The sequence below is a fragment of the Tachypleus tridentatus genome, chromosome 12, assembly GCF_004210375.1.
Source record: "Tachypleus tridentatus isolate NWPU-2018 chromosome 12, ASM421037v1, whole genome shotgun sequence".
In the NCBI taxonomy this organism is placed as follows: Eukaryota; Metazoa; Arthropoda; class Merostomata; order Xiphosura; family Limulidae; genus Tachypleus; species Tachypleus tridentatus.
This window is the reverse complement of record NC_134836.1, coordinates 90,745,976-90,764,246: the sequence shown is the minus strand read 5'-3', so window position 1 is coordinate 90,764,246 and position 18,271 is coordinate 90,745,976. Positions and strand designations below refer to the sequence as shown.

At 30.5% G+C, this 18,271-nt stretch overlaps 1 protein-coding gene across 6 annotated transcripts in view; it reads right to left on the bottom strand.

Moving 5' to 3' along the window:
* Positions 1–2,134: 2,134 nt before the first annotated feature.
* The window catches only part of LOC143233971 (protein FAM117B-like), a 151,039-nt gene continuing 134,902 nt past the window's right edge, over positions 2,135–18,271 (bottom strand). For 5 of the 6 annotated variants that reach the window (XM_076470917.1, XM_076470915.1, XM_076470916.1 and 2 more), the window contains exons 4-8: positions 17,665–17,997; positions 16,655–16,720; positions 15,809–16,019; positions 15,067–15,196; positions 2,135–9,785 (exon numbers count right to left, since the gene is read on the bottom strand). In XM_076470917.1, the coding sequence (XP_076327032.1) occupies positions 9,593–9,785; positions 15,067–15,196; positions 15,809–16,019; positions 16,655–16,720; positions 17,665–17,997 (933 nt within the window). In that variant the 3' untranslated portion in view covers positions 2,135–9,592. The remainder of the gene's footprint in view (positions 9,786–15,066; positions 15,197–15,808; positions 16,020–16,654; positions 16,721–17,664; positions 17,998–18,271) is intronic. The other variant, XR_013018452.1, reaches the window with a different exon arrangement.

The following is an 18,271-nucleotide window of genomic DNA, read 5'->3' as shown; positions in this document are numbered from 1 at the left end:
TGCAATGTGTTGTTTTAGTGGCAGGGAAAATAGTTTTTTGATTGTTTTTGAATTTCGCACAAAGCTACTCGAGGGCTATCTGTGCTAGCCGTCCCTAATTTAGCAGTGTAAGACTAGAGGGAAGGCAGCTAGTCATCACCACCCACCGCCAACTCTTGGGCTACTCTTTTACCAACGAATAGTGGGATTGACCGTCACATTATAACGCCCCCACGGCTGGGAGGGCGAGCATGTTCGGCGCGACGGGAATGCGAAACCGCGACCCTCAGATTACGAGTCGCACGCCTTAACACGCTTGACCATACCGGGCCTAGGGAAAACAAAATTTTATATTGTATCTACAACAATACTGAATACAAGATTAAAACGATTACAATGTCACACTACATATAATAATCATTTAGACCTCATCTGGAGTACTGAGTGCAGTCTTGGGTTCCTCACCTTAGAAAACTCACAGAATTGTTGAGAAAGGTGCAGAGGAAAGCTACTAGGATGAAAAAGTTATATAAGAATAGGTTAAGGTCTCTGAAATAGTTTTCTCTTGAAAGAAAGTTTGATTTGTTTTGAATTTCGCGCAAAGCTACACAAGGGTTACCTGCGCTAACCATCCCTAATTTAGCAGTGTAACACTAGAGGGAAGGCAACTAATTATCACCGCCAACTCTTTCATCAACAAATAATGGGACTGATCGTCACATTATAACGCTCCCACGGCTGAAAAGGCGAGCACGTTTGGTATAACGGGGATTCGAACCCGTGACCCTCAGGTTACGGGTCGAGTGCTTTAATCACTTGGCCATGCTGGGGCCCTTGAAAGAAAGAACAGTTAGAGAACATCTGATTGAGGTGTTTAAGATTAATAGTGGTGTTCCATCATTTTTCATCATATTTAATGGTAAGATCAGGGGACACAAATATAAATTTTAGCAAAGTAGAAGTCATCTTCAGCTAAAACAGCTTCATTGTTCTACCAGGGCATATGATCTTAAGATTCGATAGAAGCAACTGATTTAAGAGAAGGATTGATAAATATTTGAATGACAAGGGCTGATTGAGTGTTTTAACAGCCAAGGTATATAAGGCTTATAGCAAGGCTCAGATTTTTTAAAATTATTATTATTATTTTTAAGTACAAACTTTTATCTCATACCTTTGTACCAATTTAAAGTCCAGTTTTGGACTCGGGAAGTCAAACCCTTTTGACCAATGTATTTGACACCGCCCAATGTCTCGAATTAATTTACTCTAATCCTGCCTAAAGGATTTTCAATTTGAGGGTAGGTCGGTAGGAGGTTCTGATGAGTAATAAAATTCCACCAGGTATACTCACGCTCCATAATGGGTATTGGTAGCGCACAAAAATATAGCTAGTAAAAATAATAGAGGTCTCGTAGATTAATTTACTCTAATCCCGCCCCAAAGAATTAAGTACCACAGATATTGAGGATTCCCTTTTGTTTTCACTTTAATACAGTAGATGGGATGGCCTAGATGAATAAACAGGTCCCTTTTGCCCTTAAATTATCTGTAAATATAATTGAACTTCAATTTAAATTAAAAATACAAGCGGCTAGTCTCATTTTTTCAAATTAATATGAAAAGAAAAACTTGCATTTTGAAAAAAATCATTACTTTAATATTTTATACATGACCAGTAGTAACGTTATGAAGTCAAAACATTTAACTGCAGAGTGGAAAATATATTTTAAATAATACAGTAATATCTAGCTTTCTTTAAACTTCTAATGTAATACTTATGACATATTACTCAAATAGTTTGCAATTAGTTTAATGCTTCTGTGATTTGGATAATATATATTAACATGTTAAACATAAATCGGTTGTAAATGACAAAGGTAAAAAAATTACATTAAAATCCACTTTTACTAAAACACAAATAATCAGTTAATTTTTGCAACACCTGGTTAGTTGTAAGATTTTTCGATATATACTACTTTGAAATAGGTCTTCTTTGTCTTACGAAATTGATTTTCTATTTTTAAAATTTCAGCTTCAATTTTTTGTTTTAATAACCTAAAATGAACATAACTGTTTACATTGTGGTTATGTTACTGTTCTGTGCAAGTATATGCTTTTGGTAGCATTGAAAACAGGCTTTACAGACAGAAACTTGATGACTGAAATAAGTTTTATGTAGCAAGAAAGGAATACATAAACTAACAGTACTTAATATCTACCAAAAAAAAATATCCTTTTAAGGAGTTATGTATAATACTAGCTGGAAAAAAAAAAATGAAGACAAGAAGCTACTAACATTTTAATTTTCTGACACAAAAATGACAAGGAATAATTATCACAACAAAAAACAACTGGTAATACAGGTCATAATATATGCAACAACCAAAATATTGCAGTGAAATATAACTACAATACATATACAACTCAGAAAAAGAACTAATAATAGGTTAAAGGTGTTACAAAAATAACACAACAGACACTTTAGAAAACGTAGCAGGCTTATCAATCGTTTTTCAAGCTACCATATTTCACACATACAGTTCACCCTTCATGAGTATCAATCAGTATATACTAGTCCTACTAGTATTTGCTATAACTTATGTGACATTGTTTTTCAAATAGTACTATAAATATGCAACATTCATACAGAGAAAAAAAAAGACTAAATGCATAAGATCAGAACAAATTGGATTAATACATGGACAAGTTCTCATATTTCATACACATTAATTAATACTATTTGGGAAAAAAAAAGCACAAACAAAAAAAATCGATAATTGTTAAATTATAATAGACGAACTGGATAATATGGGAAAATATGAAATCAGGAATGTGAAGCCCAAACTAAGAAATGGAAATAAAACAGCATCAAACCTTAACTTTGGAAGTTCAACAAACACAATAATCACTATAAATACACTTTATTTCTTTATCATTAATAAACCACGTTTTAATTCTAGTAACATTCGTAATTCGGATAGGAATAATAGTTCATGCTCCTTTAAAGTACAAAGAATATTTAAAATTGGGTGGCCTTTGTATACAGTTCTCTTTTTCACATTTTTGTAGATGAGCATTTTTATTTTAATATTGATGTAAAACTGTATTCCTCATTTTAGTAGTATAAAATGGACTATTCCATTTTATGACAAATAAACAGGAGATTGTTCATACCTCCCAATGATTGGCATTTACAGGATTTCCCAAAACAGTTCTCATTTCTTTTTCTCTTTTTATTCACCGGGGTAATTATTTATGGCAGGAAACACTGAGTTCTAACAGGATTTGGTTTCAAAGAACTATCAAAATATTTCTTAAGCTTAAGCAAAAAGAAACTGTTCCACAAATACAACAACAACAAAACACGAACTACACAGAATCACTTTAATTCCATCTTGAATCGAATTCATTAGTCATTTTGACATACACAGAAAACATTTTTCATTGTAAGTAACTCTCACAATGCAACTTTCTTTGTGACCAAACACATTAGAGATTCATGCACTAAAACTAAAAACAAAGGCTTCTACACTGACAATGTTCCAGAAAAGGACGGTATACAAGTGTGTTTATACATGGAAATCTTATTCTGGTAATCCTTTCATGGTCCTAACATTGAATTCTATATCAAAACGCTATCTTTGAAATCTAATTATGCTATATATTTAACTTGTCTTTACTTTTACACCTTTCTTTCTGGTATTTGGAATACCCTACTTTCATAACCCTAATTTTGTCTAGTAATTTTATAAAAAACAAAAGTATCAGACTGAATTTTTCAAAATTTAATTTTATTATGCATTTTAGCATTTTGGTAGTAATTACTGATTTTATGGTATGCTAAAATATGTTCACTTGAAAATTTTGTGGTTGTATTAACTCCAGTCCTTGGTTCCTGAAGATAAAGAAGTTGCATTTGAATTCTAACATTGTCTTAGTCTCACAGCATAGCTCACAGTGATTTTAAGGCTCAATGGTCTTTCGTTCAAAGTGCATATTTAAAAAATTATATTAAATTTTATACCATACAATCCAAGGAGGAAAGTGTGTCTAGATATAGCAGCTAAATCAATTTTAAAGGATACATGAGAAACAGAATAGTGCTTACAAGAAAAGAAAGATATTATGTTTTCTTTCTAAGGCATATATATATATATATATGAAAATTTGTACCTTATCTGTACAGCTCACAATATGACTGGTTATCACTACATACAGACAAAGCTAAATACACTACTAACAATGAACGAGCAGAAAACCTAAATGACAATTAACAGTTTATTAATTAACTACAAAAATTCCTACAGAAAAAAATGAAACATTCTTAATATTTACCAACATATCTAAGTGACATATGTCTATGCAATAATAAACTTAATCACACCTCAAACTGTAATTTTAAAGACTACATATTTAATAGCAAGATATCTATAAAAAAACAACAACAATAAATACAAATTTTCTTGCTTCTTAACTCACAAAATAAAACCTTGAAAAACATTTACACAAGTTTTTATTGATTGTACACAATTAAAACTATTCTTTTATTTCAACTTTTCACCAGGTTTACCTGGCATCATTAAGGCAAGGTACAAGCTCTTGTATCTTGCCTGGTAACATCAGGTAAACCTGGTGAAATATTGTGAATATAATAATAGTTTCACTATATAAAATCGTTTGAAACTTGTATGAATTTTAAAAAAAGTTCCTTTTAATATTCAATTCATGTCACTTGAAAAACATTGTTCTGAAAAATAAGAAACACAAATCTATAAATAGAAGAGCTATAAAATAACTAACTGAAACATGAACACTTTAACATAATTTTAACTTGTTCTTAAGTAGTAGCAAAAAACAAAAACATAGCCAGCAAGACACGGTGACTATAATTATTTTATACCCTAGGTTTTCTGCTACACTTAAATGAAGGAGGGAACAGTCTGTACTTGCAAGCTCTCAGACTTGCTGTTTGTGATAATACATTTAGAGGTTCAATACATGACTGACCTTTATTATAAATAGCAGATAACTTAGGGTAGCATATTCTCTGGAGTTTGGCATGCTTTCAGTCATCATGTAAGGTGTGTGCGTTAAGTAATGGAAGCAGGGGCCGATGTCATCCACATGCCATTAACACCGAAGTTTGTACTCATTGACCAAAGTTTTTACACATGCATTCCATCATATAGAACTATGTACATATTCGTAAGGTCACTCAAATCATGGTGCACTGTCACCTAAGATGGAAAAATAAACTTTTCTGTTACAGGTTCTGAAGGCATTCCTCCAGTACGTAAAAATTACATGTTTTATTCCCTGTACAACTTAAGGTGGTAAAAGATGGTTTTTCAGACACAACCATGACAGGAGGAACACTGAAGCAGCAATTAACTTCAGAAATCAAACAAGTCAGTATGTATCACACACACACCAAAATACACTATTGTCCATGTCCTTGCACTACTTACATTAAAGAAACCATGTAAGTATGGTACCTTTACAAAATATATTTTGTTTCACCTCACATGCCCTGAGTCAATAGCTTTAATATTAACAATTCACTTTGTTCCCCCTGCCGACAGCATCTATTCTATTGGCACTGACAGTAACAATTTCATAAGTGATTCATAACTGAGGTGGAGCGGTTTTGTGTTGAGTTTGGAGTCTACAATCATGTGTTACATTAAAAGCACGATGTTAAAGGTATGTACGATCTAAAATAGAGATCAAAATAAAAACTTTAACATAACACTTCAAGATTCTGACTTGTACATACACTTAATATCTTTGACACAAATCGTCCATAATTGACAATTATCTGGTAGTTGCACAATACCTTAGTAAATCAGTAACTCGTAAACGTGTCTGCAGGTTTCTCAAAAAGATATCAGTTTCGTTAAACAGGGGCTAAAGTACTGTGAATAAAACACTTTGGGCACAAATCTGCTGTTTAGGTGCAAGTTTCTAAACTAGACCTCCCACACTAAAGAAAATATATTTATGTTGATTACTATAAATACCTTTAAAATTTGTTGGGAATTTCAAACATGCACACTATGTGTAATACAAACAGAAATGTCAAAGAGAAAAGCCTTAACTGACTTAGTACTGAAAATTAGGATAAATGACTTAATCTGGCTTGAAAAAACAAATCAAGTTGAAATCTGTGTGCTAGATATATTAATTTGTATTCTAATCTCAATACTGAAATATTTATATAAACAATGTTGTTGTCATTAGTTATTTGTGGATAATCTACCATTTGTGAAAGGTATGACATGGATATAAACAGTTTCAGTAGAATCTAACTTTTCATTTTTAAAGAAGTCAAAAGTTTAATTTTTGTGGACATCATTAGCATTTGTAATGTGACACTTTGATAAAAGAAAACAACTTGAAACATAACATCTATGAAAGAGCTTTAAATACCTTAACTGTTTTTAATTAAATAACAGGCTAAATTTCTTGCTACTATTAAATCATACATCACTTCTCTTTAACACTTGGCAACAAACATTTAGAATTTCTAATAAAATGCCTGAAATTTCAGACAAATTTTCCCCCTGTAGAACCAATTTTGACAATTTTCACATCTCATTTTCTTTAACAACTAAATTTCTTGGCAAACAAAAAATATTTCTTTCTTACTATTGCATTAATATTTGTTAATTTGAGATGTATAGTTGTGAATTATCATATAGTTAGTTTATGGCACCAACTTATTAAGAGCATAATGGATGAATATTATCAGAAATAACAGAATTTATTAAATATAAAACTTTAATGGTTTTCTGTGAGCAGAACTCATTTATACAGTGCAATAACTGCACTGTCATGTTTACTAATCATCACAATTTCTTCCTGACACTACCTACATGATAAAATACTATACTTTTCTCAAAACGTTTTTCATTTCATCAAATATTTATGAGGGTTTTGTGCTGTCCCACTTTTTAATTAGTGTGTAACATTCTTGTTAGACTTAAAATGAGGAAAAAGAACTAACTGCATATACAATTAACAGAATTTATAATATTATTGGTACTGATATTTTAAAATAAACAAATTCTTTGTATTTTTTTAATTATGTTATCTCTAACATATTACTTTCCAATTTAATTTAGAGTTACTTACATTTGTGTTCTTCATACATAGTAAACAGTCAAATATGTAAACTTAGAACCATAATAAGATTACTTAAGAAACATGTGGTTTTAACCTACTCCTTGACTCAAGTGATAGATAATTAATTCTAACAATTCTCAATGACTCATATGGCAAGGTGTTTGAACAGTATCATTTTTTTATGTTTTTAAGGCATGTATTTTAACCCCTGTTTTTATCACTAACCTGTCGTCACACTACAGATCACATCTTTCAATTTTCAGATTTACTTCACTCAGTCATTACAGTGACAGCAAATATGACTCGAAATCATCGATTCCATCAAGTGAAAATACGACAGCATATTAACTTGTAAATTTACACAAATAGAAACCTTTGTTTATTGAAGCACAACGATAATTTATGTAATTTGGTATCTTGTGGTAAAATGTGTAAAGTTATACACTGAGTCGTTGAATACCATAGTAAAGGTAAAGATAATAACACCAATACAGACTGACATATCTATCGTCAAGTGATATGCCATGACAAAAGAAGGAAAATGTTTATTTACTAACTTTTTTCCTACTCAGTTGGAACTGATCTCTTTTCATCAAATATAAAACATTAATCACTAACATATTGTATGAAAAAATAAAAAATCCCAATGAAACAACTGGAAAAAAAAAATCAACTATTACTATTAGAGCCTCCAATACTGCCTCATTGTTACCTCTAATCTTGAGATGTTTCCTGACCTGGCATGAATAAGTTGGAAAGATAATCTGTGATCACATGAAAGAGAAAAAAGACCTGTTTGAAGCAGTCTTACAACAACAAAAACAATCATCACAAGCAATCAACAAGAGTTTATACATGAAGTACGAAATTAGTATATTTGAAAATATTAAAAAAAAAACATTAAGAGAATTTGTACTATTTTTGTTGAGGAGCTAAGTAAGAAGAGATTTAACAGAATAAGTTAGGGATGTAATGAGTCGAAAATTTCTTTCCATTCATTAGACTGATGTGGTTTTCAATATAAGCTGTTATGCATGAAAGCCAGTAATTCAAAACTTGAAAAAAAACAAAAAACATTTTACAAACCAGATTTTTTTTCTCTCTCTAAAGATACATAAAATCATAACAAAAGGAATATAATTGTGCTATCAAAAACATCTTTTAAACTACTGCACCTTTTAAGAGTTTGGATACAGTGTTGTCAAACAATTCACCAAATTGCAAGTTCAAGATAAACAAACTGCTAAAAAATGTGTGTGTAAATGCTGACCTAATGACAGTAGCTAAACCTGAGATAACTTTATATATAATATATATATATATTTGTGTATGTGGATGTTCATCAACATACATCTTTTTTCTTTGTAGAGATATGTATTACACTATATTATACAGATTTTTTGTTTTCTTCTTTAAGTTCGATATACATTTCATACACACAGATATTAAGTGTTACGTCATACATTCTATAACACAATTGGTGAAGATGTGCGATATAAAAAATGTGGTGGTCAAGACAGAATATGTAAACATAGGATTAGGCCTTAACAAGAGTAGATAACACACAATGCACACAATATTTTGTATTTATTTGATCAATGCTATCTTTTCTAAGTTGTTATACTTTTCAAATTAGAATGTTCAATTAGTTTTCTTATATTTGCAAACTTATGTATAACAACATTTGTATTTTTTTTCTTAACTAGAGTAACAATTCTCACTCTAAATCTTATGCTTATGTAGAAATATACACTTAGGACAGAAAAAAAATCCAGAACATGATAGTTCATACTGATAGAAATCCGATATTAATGTAAATAAAACTTCAAGTATTTTCAGAACAAATTTCTATCATATGAATGCTTTAAAATCCAATGAGTTAAACAAATCATGCAAAGTCATTCCTAACTGAACTGAAGTCACTGATTGCCTAATGTTATCAACATATGCAGGCAGTAAGGTAATATGTGAAAAAACTCAAAGTTTAGTGTTTCACTCTTGTGGTTTTAGAGAAAGTAAAATATACCATAAATACAACTTTCTTGTATAAGTGTGGCACTATTTATAACAAAATGTACAGACTGTCAACTTGAATAAAAATCCACGACCCTCAAGGTTGTACAGATTCAATTTTCCTTTATCTTAAAGTTAAAAATAACAGTAACTTATTTGGTTGTTTAAACATCACAGTCACAAGCTGAAGAGAATGTGGTCACCATAAAAACAGGGGGTGAACAGTGAATTGTTAAAGGACATTTCACAGCCATTATTTGTATCTGCAGATGACTACAAAGGAAGAACTGATGGTGGCAAGATGGAGAAACACCTTCGTCCCAAATTGTGACTACGCACATCAACCACTGAATATTTGTTTAAATTAAGGCTTCTCAAAAGCCAACCATAACAAAGATTACAGGTTTCACCAGAAGAAGAAAACAAAGTAGTAGTGTGGAAACGGTAGAATACATGAGGAGTCTCAGATAGGTCATTGCTGCTTCTCCTCAGCCAGTGAGTGAGAAGATGAGGCCAACTGCTGCAGAGCACTGTCTGATGTTGAAGGTGATACATAATTCTTGTACAGTGGATAAAATGCAGAACTTTGGCTGGGCAAAAGAACAAATTTCTCACTAGGTTTGATGGGTCTATACCCCTGGGATTCCACAAAACTTGATGTATTCCTGAAAAAGCAGTCAAAAGAGAAAAAGGTTACTGAATATTGAACTATTCATAAACTACTATAAACTGCAAGGCTTCTACACTTAATAAGTATATCAAGTTGTTTCTTAAAGTATCAATGAGAGAAGTTAAATCTTCCACATTTACAAGTTACTTTTCAACTATGTAGTAAGATTTATGTATTAATAACAAAACACACATCAATAAGCCATGGTTAATTTTATTTCGCTGGTAATGGAAACTATAATAATAATAAAAAAATAATATTTCTTCAAAACATCTTACGTTAGACCTTTAGTCCTTGAAGTTAAATACTTATTATTTTGAAACTAATATTTTTTCATTAATATAAAACCTGCACCCTCGATTTAAAAACTGTATTAACTAATCAGCAAAGTAATATTTACTGATTTAAAATCTGCCATTTCAGCAGCCCAGAACAGATGATTAAAGGGTTCCTCATGCATGTCAAACCACTCTGCACAAGTCTTAAAAAGTGCACCAGGCCATTACAATTCTGAAAGGTTTATGCAGGACATTCTTTTAATTTTCAAAGTGTAATTGACATAACTATTTCATATAATTACCATACATTGGTCCACATATAAACCATTTATGATGAAATTGAATTCTAACTCAGTTTTAATAGCAGAGAGTTCATTCATGCTCCATATCATCGATATACCAATAAAATTCAAAGTATTATGGTTGATAACTGACACTACCTACTGTTAGTTAGCAATGTTTTTCCCAAAGTTTTTAAACATAGGTAAATAATATAACTTTGAGTAGTGTTAGAACTTTAGAATTATTTAATACTCCTCTGATGTTATTCAAAATATTTTTGACAAATTTAAGGAGTTTAAAAGTTTTTTTATATTCCATGACAAAACCGATTTTGCCCAATGTCAAGAAGTTTTCAACAATCCAGCTAAAATTTAAGTTGATCAGACCTGTGTAAAACCTGTTGTGTATAAATTAACTGTCTCTACAGATAATGTTTAAGAAAAGTCTGAAAGTCACATACTTGCTCTCCAACTTTATGTTTTTAATAAACAAATTTTTCATTACAAAGAGCCATTTTAAATCTCTTTTATCTTTCATTATACTAAAATATTCATGTTTTAATTACTACATGTTTTCATCATAAGTGCTTCTACAAACTAAAGCCCCAACTTCAACATTTTACCATCAAGTGTCTGATATCAGATAAGGAGTAAGTGCACCTTCCATGTATATTGATAAATTTCCTTACTGGCAGCTTTACTGCACAATTACTTATGACTCTTGATTTTATATTGTACATATTTGGTACAACAAAGTCAGTTGCATGTACTTAACTGTTTATCATTTTATCTTTATTCTTTTTAACTCACTATAGGGTCAGATTTCTTGGCAATATATTGGTGAAAACTCAATATGAAACAAAATAGCTAAGTTTGAACAGTTAAATATTTAATATTGCCACCACGAGCAAAAATGAGTAAATCTAGTTAACAGTTAGTAAACACAGGGTGGTGTTACTTCACTTATACTTCAGTGCTTGTGTTACAATTTTTGCAATAGTTAATTGTCAGATGTCAATTAAAAAAAAATCATTTATAGCAGTATTATAATTAAAAATTAAACCTTGTTGATTTATACTGTTTTAAAAAAATCTTCAAGATGAATAATGTGGAAAACTAGTGTATTTTGTTACACGTGTGGAAATTGGATATTACAATCTACAAAACTGTTACAGAGGAATTGCATTCAATTGAAACAAGGTCTAAGCCTGTTGTAGAATAAAGACAAAAACAATAGTAAATCACAGTGTTGAATTAAACAGAATATACATAAACAGTGAAAGATACACACAAAGGCAAGAGAAAATAAGGAAACTAAAATCTAAATCTGTTATAATGACATACAAGTTTGTATGCTCTATTAACCCTTTCCATACGTGTCACAGGTCAAAGGCTATCTCATTTGTTGACTTGCATTCAAAATTTTATTGAACTAAAACTTCATGAATTTATGTCAATAAGTTTGGTACCAAATTGTAAATTACAAATCAAAATTCAACATAATACATTATTCAATTTTTTAAATTAAAAATTAATATTAAAAAACGTTGATTTTTGTGTATCATTTGGTATTTTTAATGCAGCACTGGTTGAAATTAGATTTGTTGTGATGTCAAAATACTAAGTCTATAGTTTCATACACATTAAAAACTCAAATTACCAATACTGACAAGCTAGAAAATAAAATAAAAACCTCATTCTAGTGGTTTTCTCTCAGCTATTTTAATGTGTTAGGAGATTACTTAATTCTTTTAAACCAAATTTCAAGGAGGTAGGGATGTGTCTTCAGTCTCACTGAAATTTCATATTTGTTTTTTGTTCATTTTTTTAAACCCAAATACAGCAATTTAAGCTTGATAGATTATAGTTGAATTCTGTGGTGTCGATACAGTAATTTATGATTTTTTTTGTTATTTAACTGTACATTTCATTTTATATCTTTCATTTGTAAAATTTTAAAAGGCTTAGCAATCCACATCATGCAGCAACCTGAGTACAAAGCTCATAGCTAGAAGAAATAATTGTTTATTTTTTAAATTATAAATTCTTTATTTACTGTTCTATATCTTAAGAAAAATAAGTTTGATAACTTGTTTCTTAATAGTCATAATATATAATGTATAATAACTGAAATGTGACAGTACATTACAAAAGATTAGTTGTCCACTAAACAAAGAGTCAAGACAGGGTCACTTTGTAAAGGCTAAAGATCAGTTTTGTATTATTGGATACAGAATACATTACATTACTTTAACTTCTGTATTGTTAGCCAAGCATGGCTGAAAAGTCAATATAATAAAAGTAATAAATATATATAAATGTATAATGATTTAAGCTATTTAGTCTAAATATTTATGTTTTTGTGTCATAATCTATTGTCATCCTAGAATGAAACAAACATAATTTATTTCCTAATTTTGTATGATAGTTATGAGATCAGTTAATTGTATTAAACCCATAAAGAGATTTGCAAGTGAAAATAACAGATATAGATTTTTTCTCAAGAAGTGTTTGATAAAACTGCATGGACAATATAAAGATTTTGCATGTGAAATATGAAAATTTTGAAGCAAAAAAGTATTTTTAATTTTAAATAAAAATTGCATGTTGGATAGGCAACATGCAAAAAGAAATAAAAAGGCCTTAATAAAAAACACTGCTTAATAAACCTTAAGACTTACTAACAAATTTGATATTTTGTAAATGAAAGCAACATTATGTTTAATGATAATATGCCAAATGTTATTAACATATACTTAATAATTTAGAAGTAATAGTACAAGAACTATAACAAGCACAAAACGGTTACAAGATCGGTCACAGAGACCAAGCCCTTATTGCAAAAAACAACACATACTTAAGTAAAACAGATAATTAGATGTAGAATTAATTACACAGTTACCACTGCTAATTTATTTATATAAATATAAATTTGTTTAGGTATTTTGAAGAGTTATAAACTATCTAGATTCAATACATGTTATCTTGTTCAACTGCATAGTTATTTCAGGTTTGGTTTTGTTAAATTACATGTTTAATTATAGTTGTATTAAAGTACAGCATCGTTATGTATTAGTTACAAACCCAGTGTTAATACAAGATATTTTGCAAATGCATGTAAGATAAGTGTAATCATTTTAACATCATTGACCCTTTAAATAATAAAGTATATAATGCAGGTTATGATACTATTTGATTATTTTAACTTTTTTATCCTATTTCCTTAAAAAATATACTATTAAATAAAGTAAAAGAAGAAATGTTTTCATCATTTACTGTAATACCAAATCCACAGTTTCAAGTGTACCAATCAGATTTTAAATCAGATATTAGGAACATCCTCATAGAGTGTTTTATAACACAAAATTATCCAAGAAATACAAGCTGTGGAAAGGTTGAAATATTGAGGTCAAGAAATCTACTTAAGCAAACTGAATCAGACCAATAATTAATGTTCTGTATTATAGGACATGTCACAAGAACCAAAGGAAACCATGTGCACAATAAGCTGGCAAACAACAATTTACAAGCATAATAAAGTGTTTTATCTTTAAACCCCTTCTAACTTAAAACTCTTTGTTATGCTTGGAAATCATTGCTACCAACTTATTATTATATCAATATAGCATGTTTCCTCACTCAAGAAAACCATGTATATGAATACACTTCTGCAACAGATCAAATTCACTTCTTACACCACCTTGACAATACTATATATTTTTGCTATATTAAGATCACAAACATTTCTTGACTACTCATTCCCATACTTCAACTGCTGTTCAGCTTATATTGCTTAGATATTTTGATACGTCATGAAGACCATTCAAGTCTGTGGATCTGATAGTGAGTTAAATCATAAGAATATATGTGTTTACCTTACTTTTATCAGTAGCAGATTCCTTTTTGGTTCAAATATGTTAAGGTGGCTTTCTTATAATTATTTTAGTTGCATACGCAAATGTGTTTCACTGAACAAAACAAATGTCCACCTTTTACTTCGACTAATCACATGGACCTGAAATTGGTTTCAAAGAACTCAATTTTCTTTTCTATGTATTTCAATGAGATACTGACTACTAACTCTGATAATGACTTTTGGCTATCACTGTTCTTACCAGTCCCCTCTACGTGTCCATCCTTGAGTTATTGAAAAACCACTAGACAAAATTAAGTTCTTGTGTCTAATTTTATCTTATCTGCAGATTATACTAATACCAGCAGTTGAATGTATTTTAATTTTCAACGAATTATCTCAACTCATGAATTCACACATGATTATCTAATTATCATGCCCATGGTAAAATTTATATCATTTTAAAAAATGGTGTATCTATTTTTGCTTTATGATATAAAGACAATCATTAAGACATAAATCAATTGTAAAATCAGTGTAAGAAAAACTTTAAAATTTGAAATATGAAAGACAATAAATACTTCTGCACCTTCTAGAAACCTTTGTTACTAGGCAACACGATAATTTATATTGTTTCGTACATCAAAAGATAGTACACTTTTATTTGTAAAACCTTACATGTACAGTATACAGTAGAACTACTAGTAAATCTTATGACAACCCAGATAAGAATATCTAACATATATGTTACTAACAAAATAAGTACAATGATGTTAGAAAGCTGTGAAATAGAATTCATTAACCATTCTGCTAAATTTTACTTCAACTTGTGTTTCTGATGAAAATGCATTTCTGAAAACTTACCTACGTTCCTCTACAATTTTTACTTTTTCACACCCATCTGGAGGTTCTCTGGCCAAGAACCTATTAATACAAGGACTTGTGCCAAATTTAAAACTGTAATCTGGATCAGGTGAGGCACTTGTACTACTCTCTGAAAGCACACAAAAAAAGACCAATATTTATTCAGGTATAACTCATAAAATATGTTACTACTGATCCTGAAGATCTGAATAAAGGTACAGCAAAAACAGTGTAACTAACCACTCATTTTATTTTTATCTATGTATAAATGTTATTTCTTCAGCATTTCTTTTGAAAAGCTTTTGAAAGACTACATGTTGTTTAAACATGTTTTAGTTAAATATTTGTTTTTTTAAGTGATAAGTATCTTACCTCATTTATAAACTGGTTATAAGTGTGTATGTAACAATATCTTTTAACATAAAATGAATTTAAACTTTTTTCACTTTAGAAACTTCATTAATATTATTCATATTTAACAGTATTTTCAATAATAACTGTACAAATCAATAAGATTCACTTACAGAGTGAAAAGTTAAAACACTGTTAAAAATTAGCAAAAAAACTTGTTTTTCACAACATTTTAACTGTTCAGTCTTTACATATTAAGAAGATTCAATAACATTTAGGCACACAAAGCCTTCTTCAAACCTAAACTGACTAATACAGCATTCAGTTTTCCACAACTTTTAGTTTTCTACATGTAAACAACATACAACTGAGAAACATACACTTGACTAACCTCTACTGACAGGCTGAGAGCTGTCCATTTGGCCTAAAAATGGAATAACTGGTGAGACTGACTGGCTGCGACTAGTTGCACCACTACTAGGGCAACTCTCTCCTCTACCAGAGGGAGTTTGTGTGTCCACATTTCGTGTGGATATGGCTGTAGTGGATCTGAAGAGATCAGCAATAGGGGCTCGGTGGCCATCTGGAGGAGGATCTAGATCCTACAAAACATGAAGCTGAATCTCAAAAAAACTCATATAATGCTTGGTGTTCCCTACATAGCATTATTCTACTCTGCCAAAATAAAAATTGTGAACAGTCATCTAGTAACCAATTTTATTATAATTTCAACAGAAAAGCCAGGGTGGGTGTTTTTCTTATAACAAAGCCACATCGGGCTATCTGCTGAGCCCACCCAGGAAATCGAACACCTCATTTTAGCATTGTAAATCAGTAGCCTTACTGCAGTGCTAGTGGGGGGGGAGGGGGGGGGGCAGAAAATCCAGGCAAATTAGAGCTTCACATGAAAAAAAACAAAACAACAACAACAGTTATATTAAATTACATTACCATAACACAGCACAACCATAAAAAAGTATCCATACATTCACTTTAAATGCAGGCATTACACAAAAATATGTATCAGCTACTTTAATATTAGTAGAAAATATGATCACACATTATTTAAAAATATGTAGGTGAATATTTGGCAAAATACAAGTAACAACATTCAAAATAATTATCATAGATAAGTAAAATTATACAAGAGTTTGAAAACCAAAAAATACAAACTATATTGTTATAATTTGGTTTTTTCATGTTTTCCTCATTTTTATACAATATTAATTTCACTTACCCTCTCAAGCTCTACATCTCCAACGTCATTCCCTGAGATTCCCTTGAGAACTAATCTTTCTATCTCCTGATACGATGCAATATATGTAAAAAGAGAGGAATTACTAAAACTATAATTTGAACATGTGAAACTATTATTAACTTTCAGTCTCTTTAGGTTTGAGACTGTGTGTGTGAGGTCATAAATGTAACTGTAGAGATAAAAGAATAAACAAAAATCAGTCCAACTTTTGTTTCCTTTACTGACAGCTAATGTATCAGCACTTCATGAATTTCCACTAACTAAATATATGAAGTATATCAATACTGAAGTGTGTGTATAAAAACTTTGCAAGTTCTCTATTACCAGTCTAGTGTGCATGCATGCATTCATGTGTGTGTGTGTGTGTGTGTGCATGCATGCCATAAGTTAAAGCTACAACAATAAAATATTAAAGTCAAACCTAAAATTAATATACAAAAACACATGATACTATCTTGTTCTACAACTTCTATAGAGACCATACAATGCAATTTATTGTTTCATATCTTTCACAATTTTAAGTGTTGTGAAATTACCCAAACTGTGAAAGATGTAATGCAATTTACTGTTTTATATATTACATCATATCTTTCACAATTTAGGTAATTTCACAACACTTAAAATTGATGCACAAAAGCTAGTGACACACACACACATTCAGCATCAGCTCTTTATAATTTACAATACAGATTTAAGACAATACAACCAAAAATGTTTATTTCTACACTGTTTGAAAGTTACTTGCATCTGAAAACACTTTCTACACATTCCTTAAAGAACTTTACAGCAGAATGTGCATCATTTATCATACTTGTTAGACTACCTATACATGTAAATCTAATTGCACTCTAGTATTTATATCTAGGTTAAATTGCTTTATCTACATATCCAAGTCAACTTGCTATATATACATTTATATGTTTAACTGCTACATTTGTTATTTTGTTCTAGAAGTTTAACATAAAGAATAACAGCACATATCTACTTACTTGATTTAAACCTTCAACACTACTGAGTATGCGGGGAAAGGGAGTCTTTGGAATGTGAGGAATTGGAATTGGGCCTGTGTGAGGCTTGCCAACTGTCCCTGTAGGCCCACCATGTGTGGGGACACTATACAACAGTTGATAAGGTGAAGTGCTAGTAGGTAATGCTGTTGTGGACCGCGATGATGGGCAAAGGGAACCATTATTGTTACCAGCAGGAGTAGAGATTGATATGGCAGAATGGTCTCCTTGAAAAGGACTGAGCCTCAGGTGCGAGCTGTAGCCTCCTGGGCCATGAATGCTTTTGGTGGTCCGTTGAAGTCTTTGGCGGATGTACTATAGCAAAATGAAATGATATTGAATTTCTTTTGTTTTTTTACAAGTAAAAATTGTGGCATAATGTTAGTAATAAACTAGCTTTAGAAATTTATTATTTAGTTTTCTTATTCTAGTTATTTATTACACCAAGAAAGGAGTCTTTCAAGTTTAGAAATGTACCATAAAATATTTATAGTTTGTAAAATATAAATATATTTTACAGTATATGTAGTTTATAATGAATGAAGATTTCTCAGAAAATGCAATTTCCTGTAAATCTGTACTACTTTTT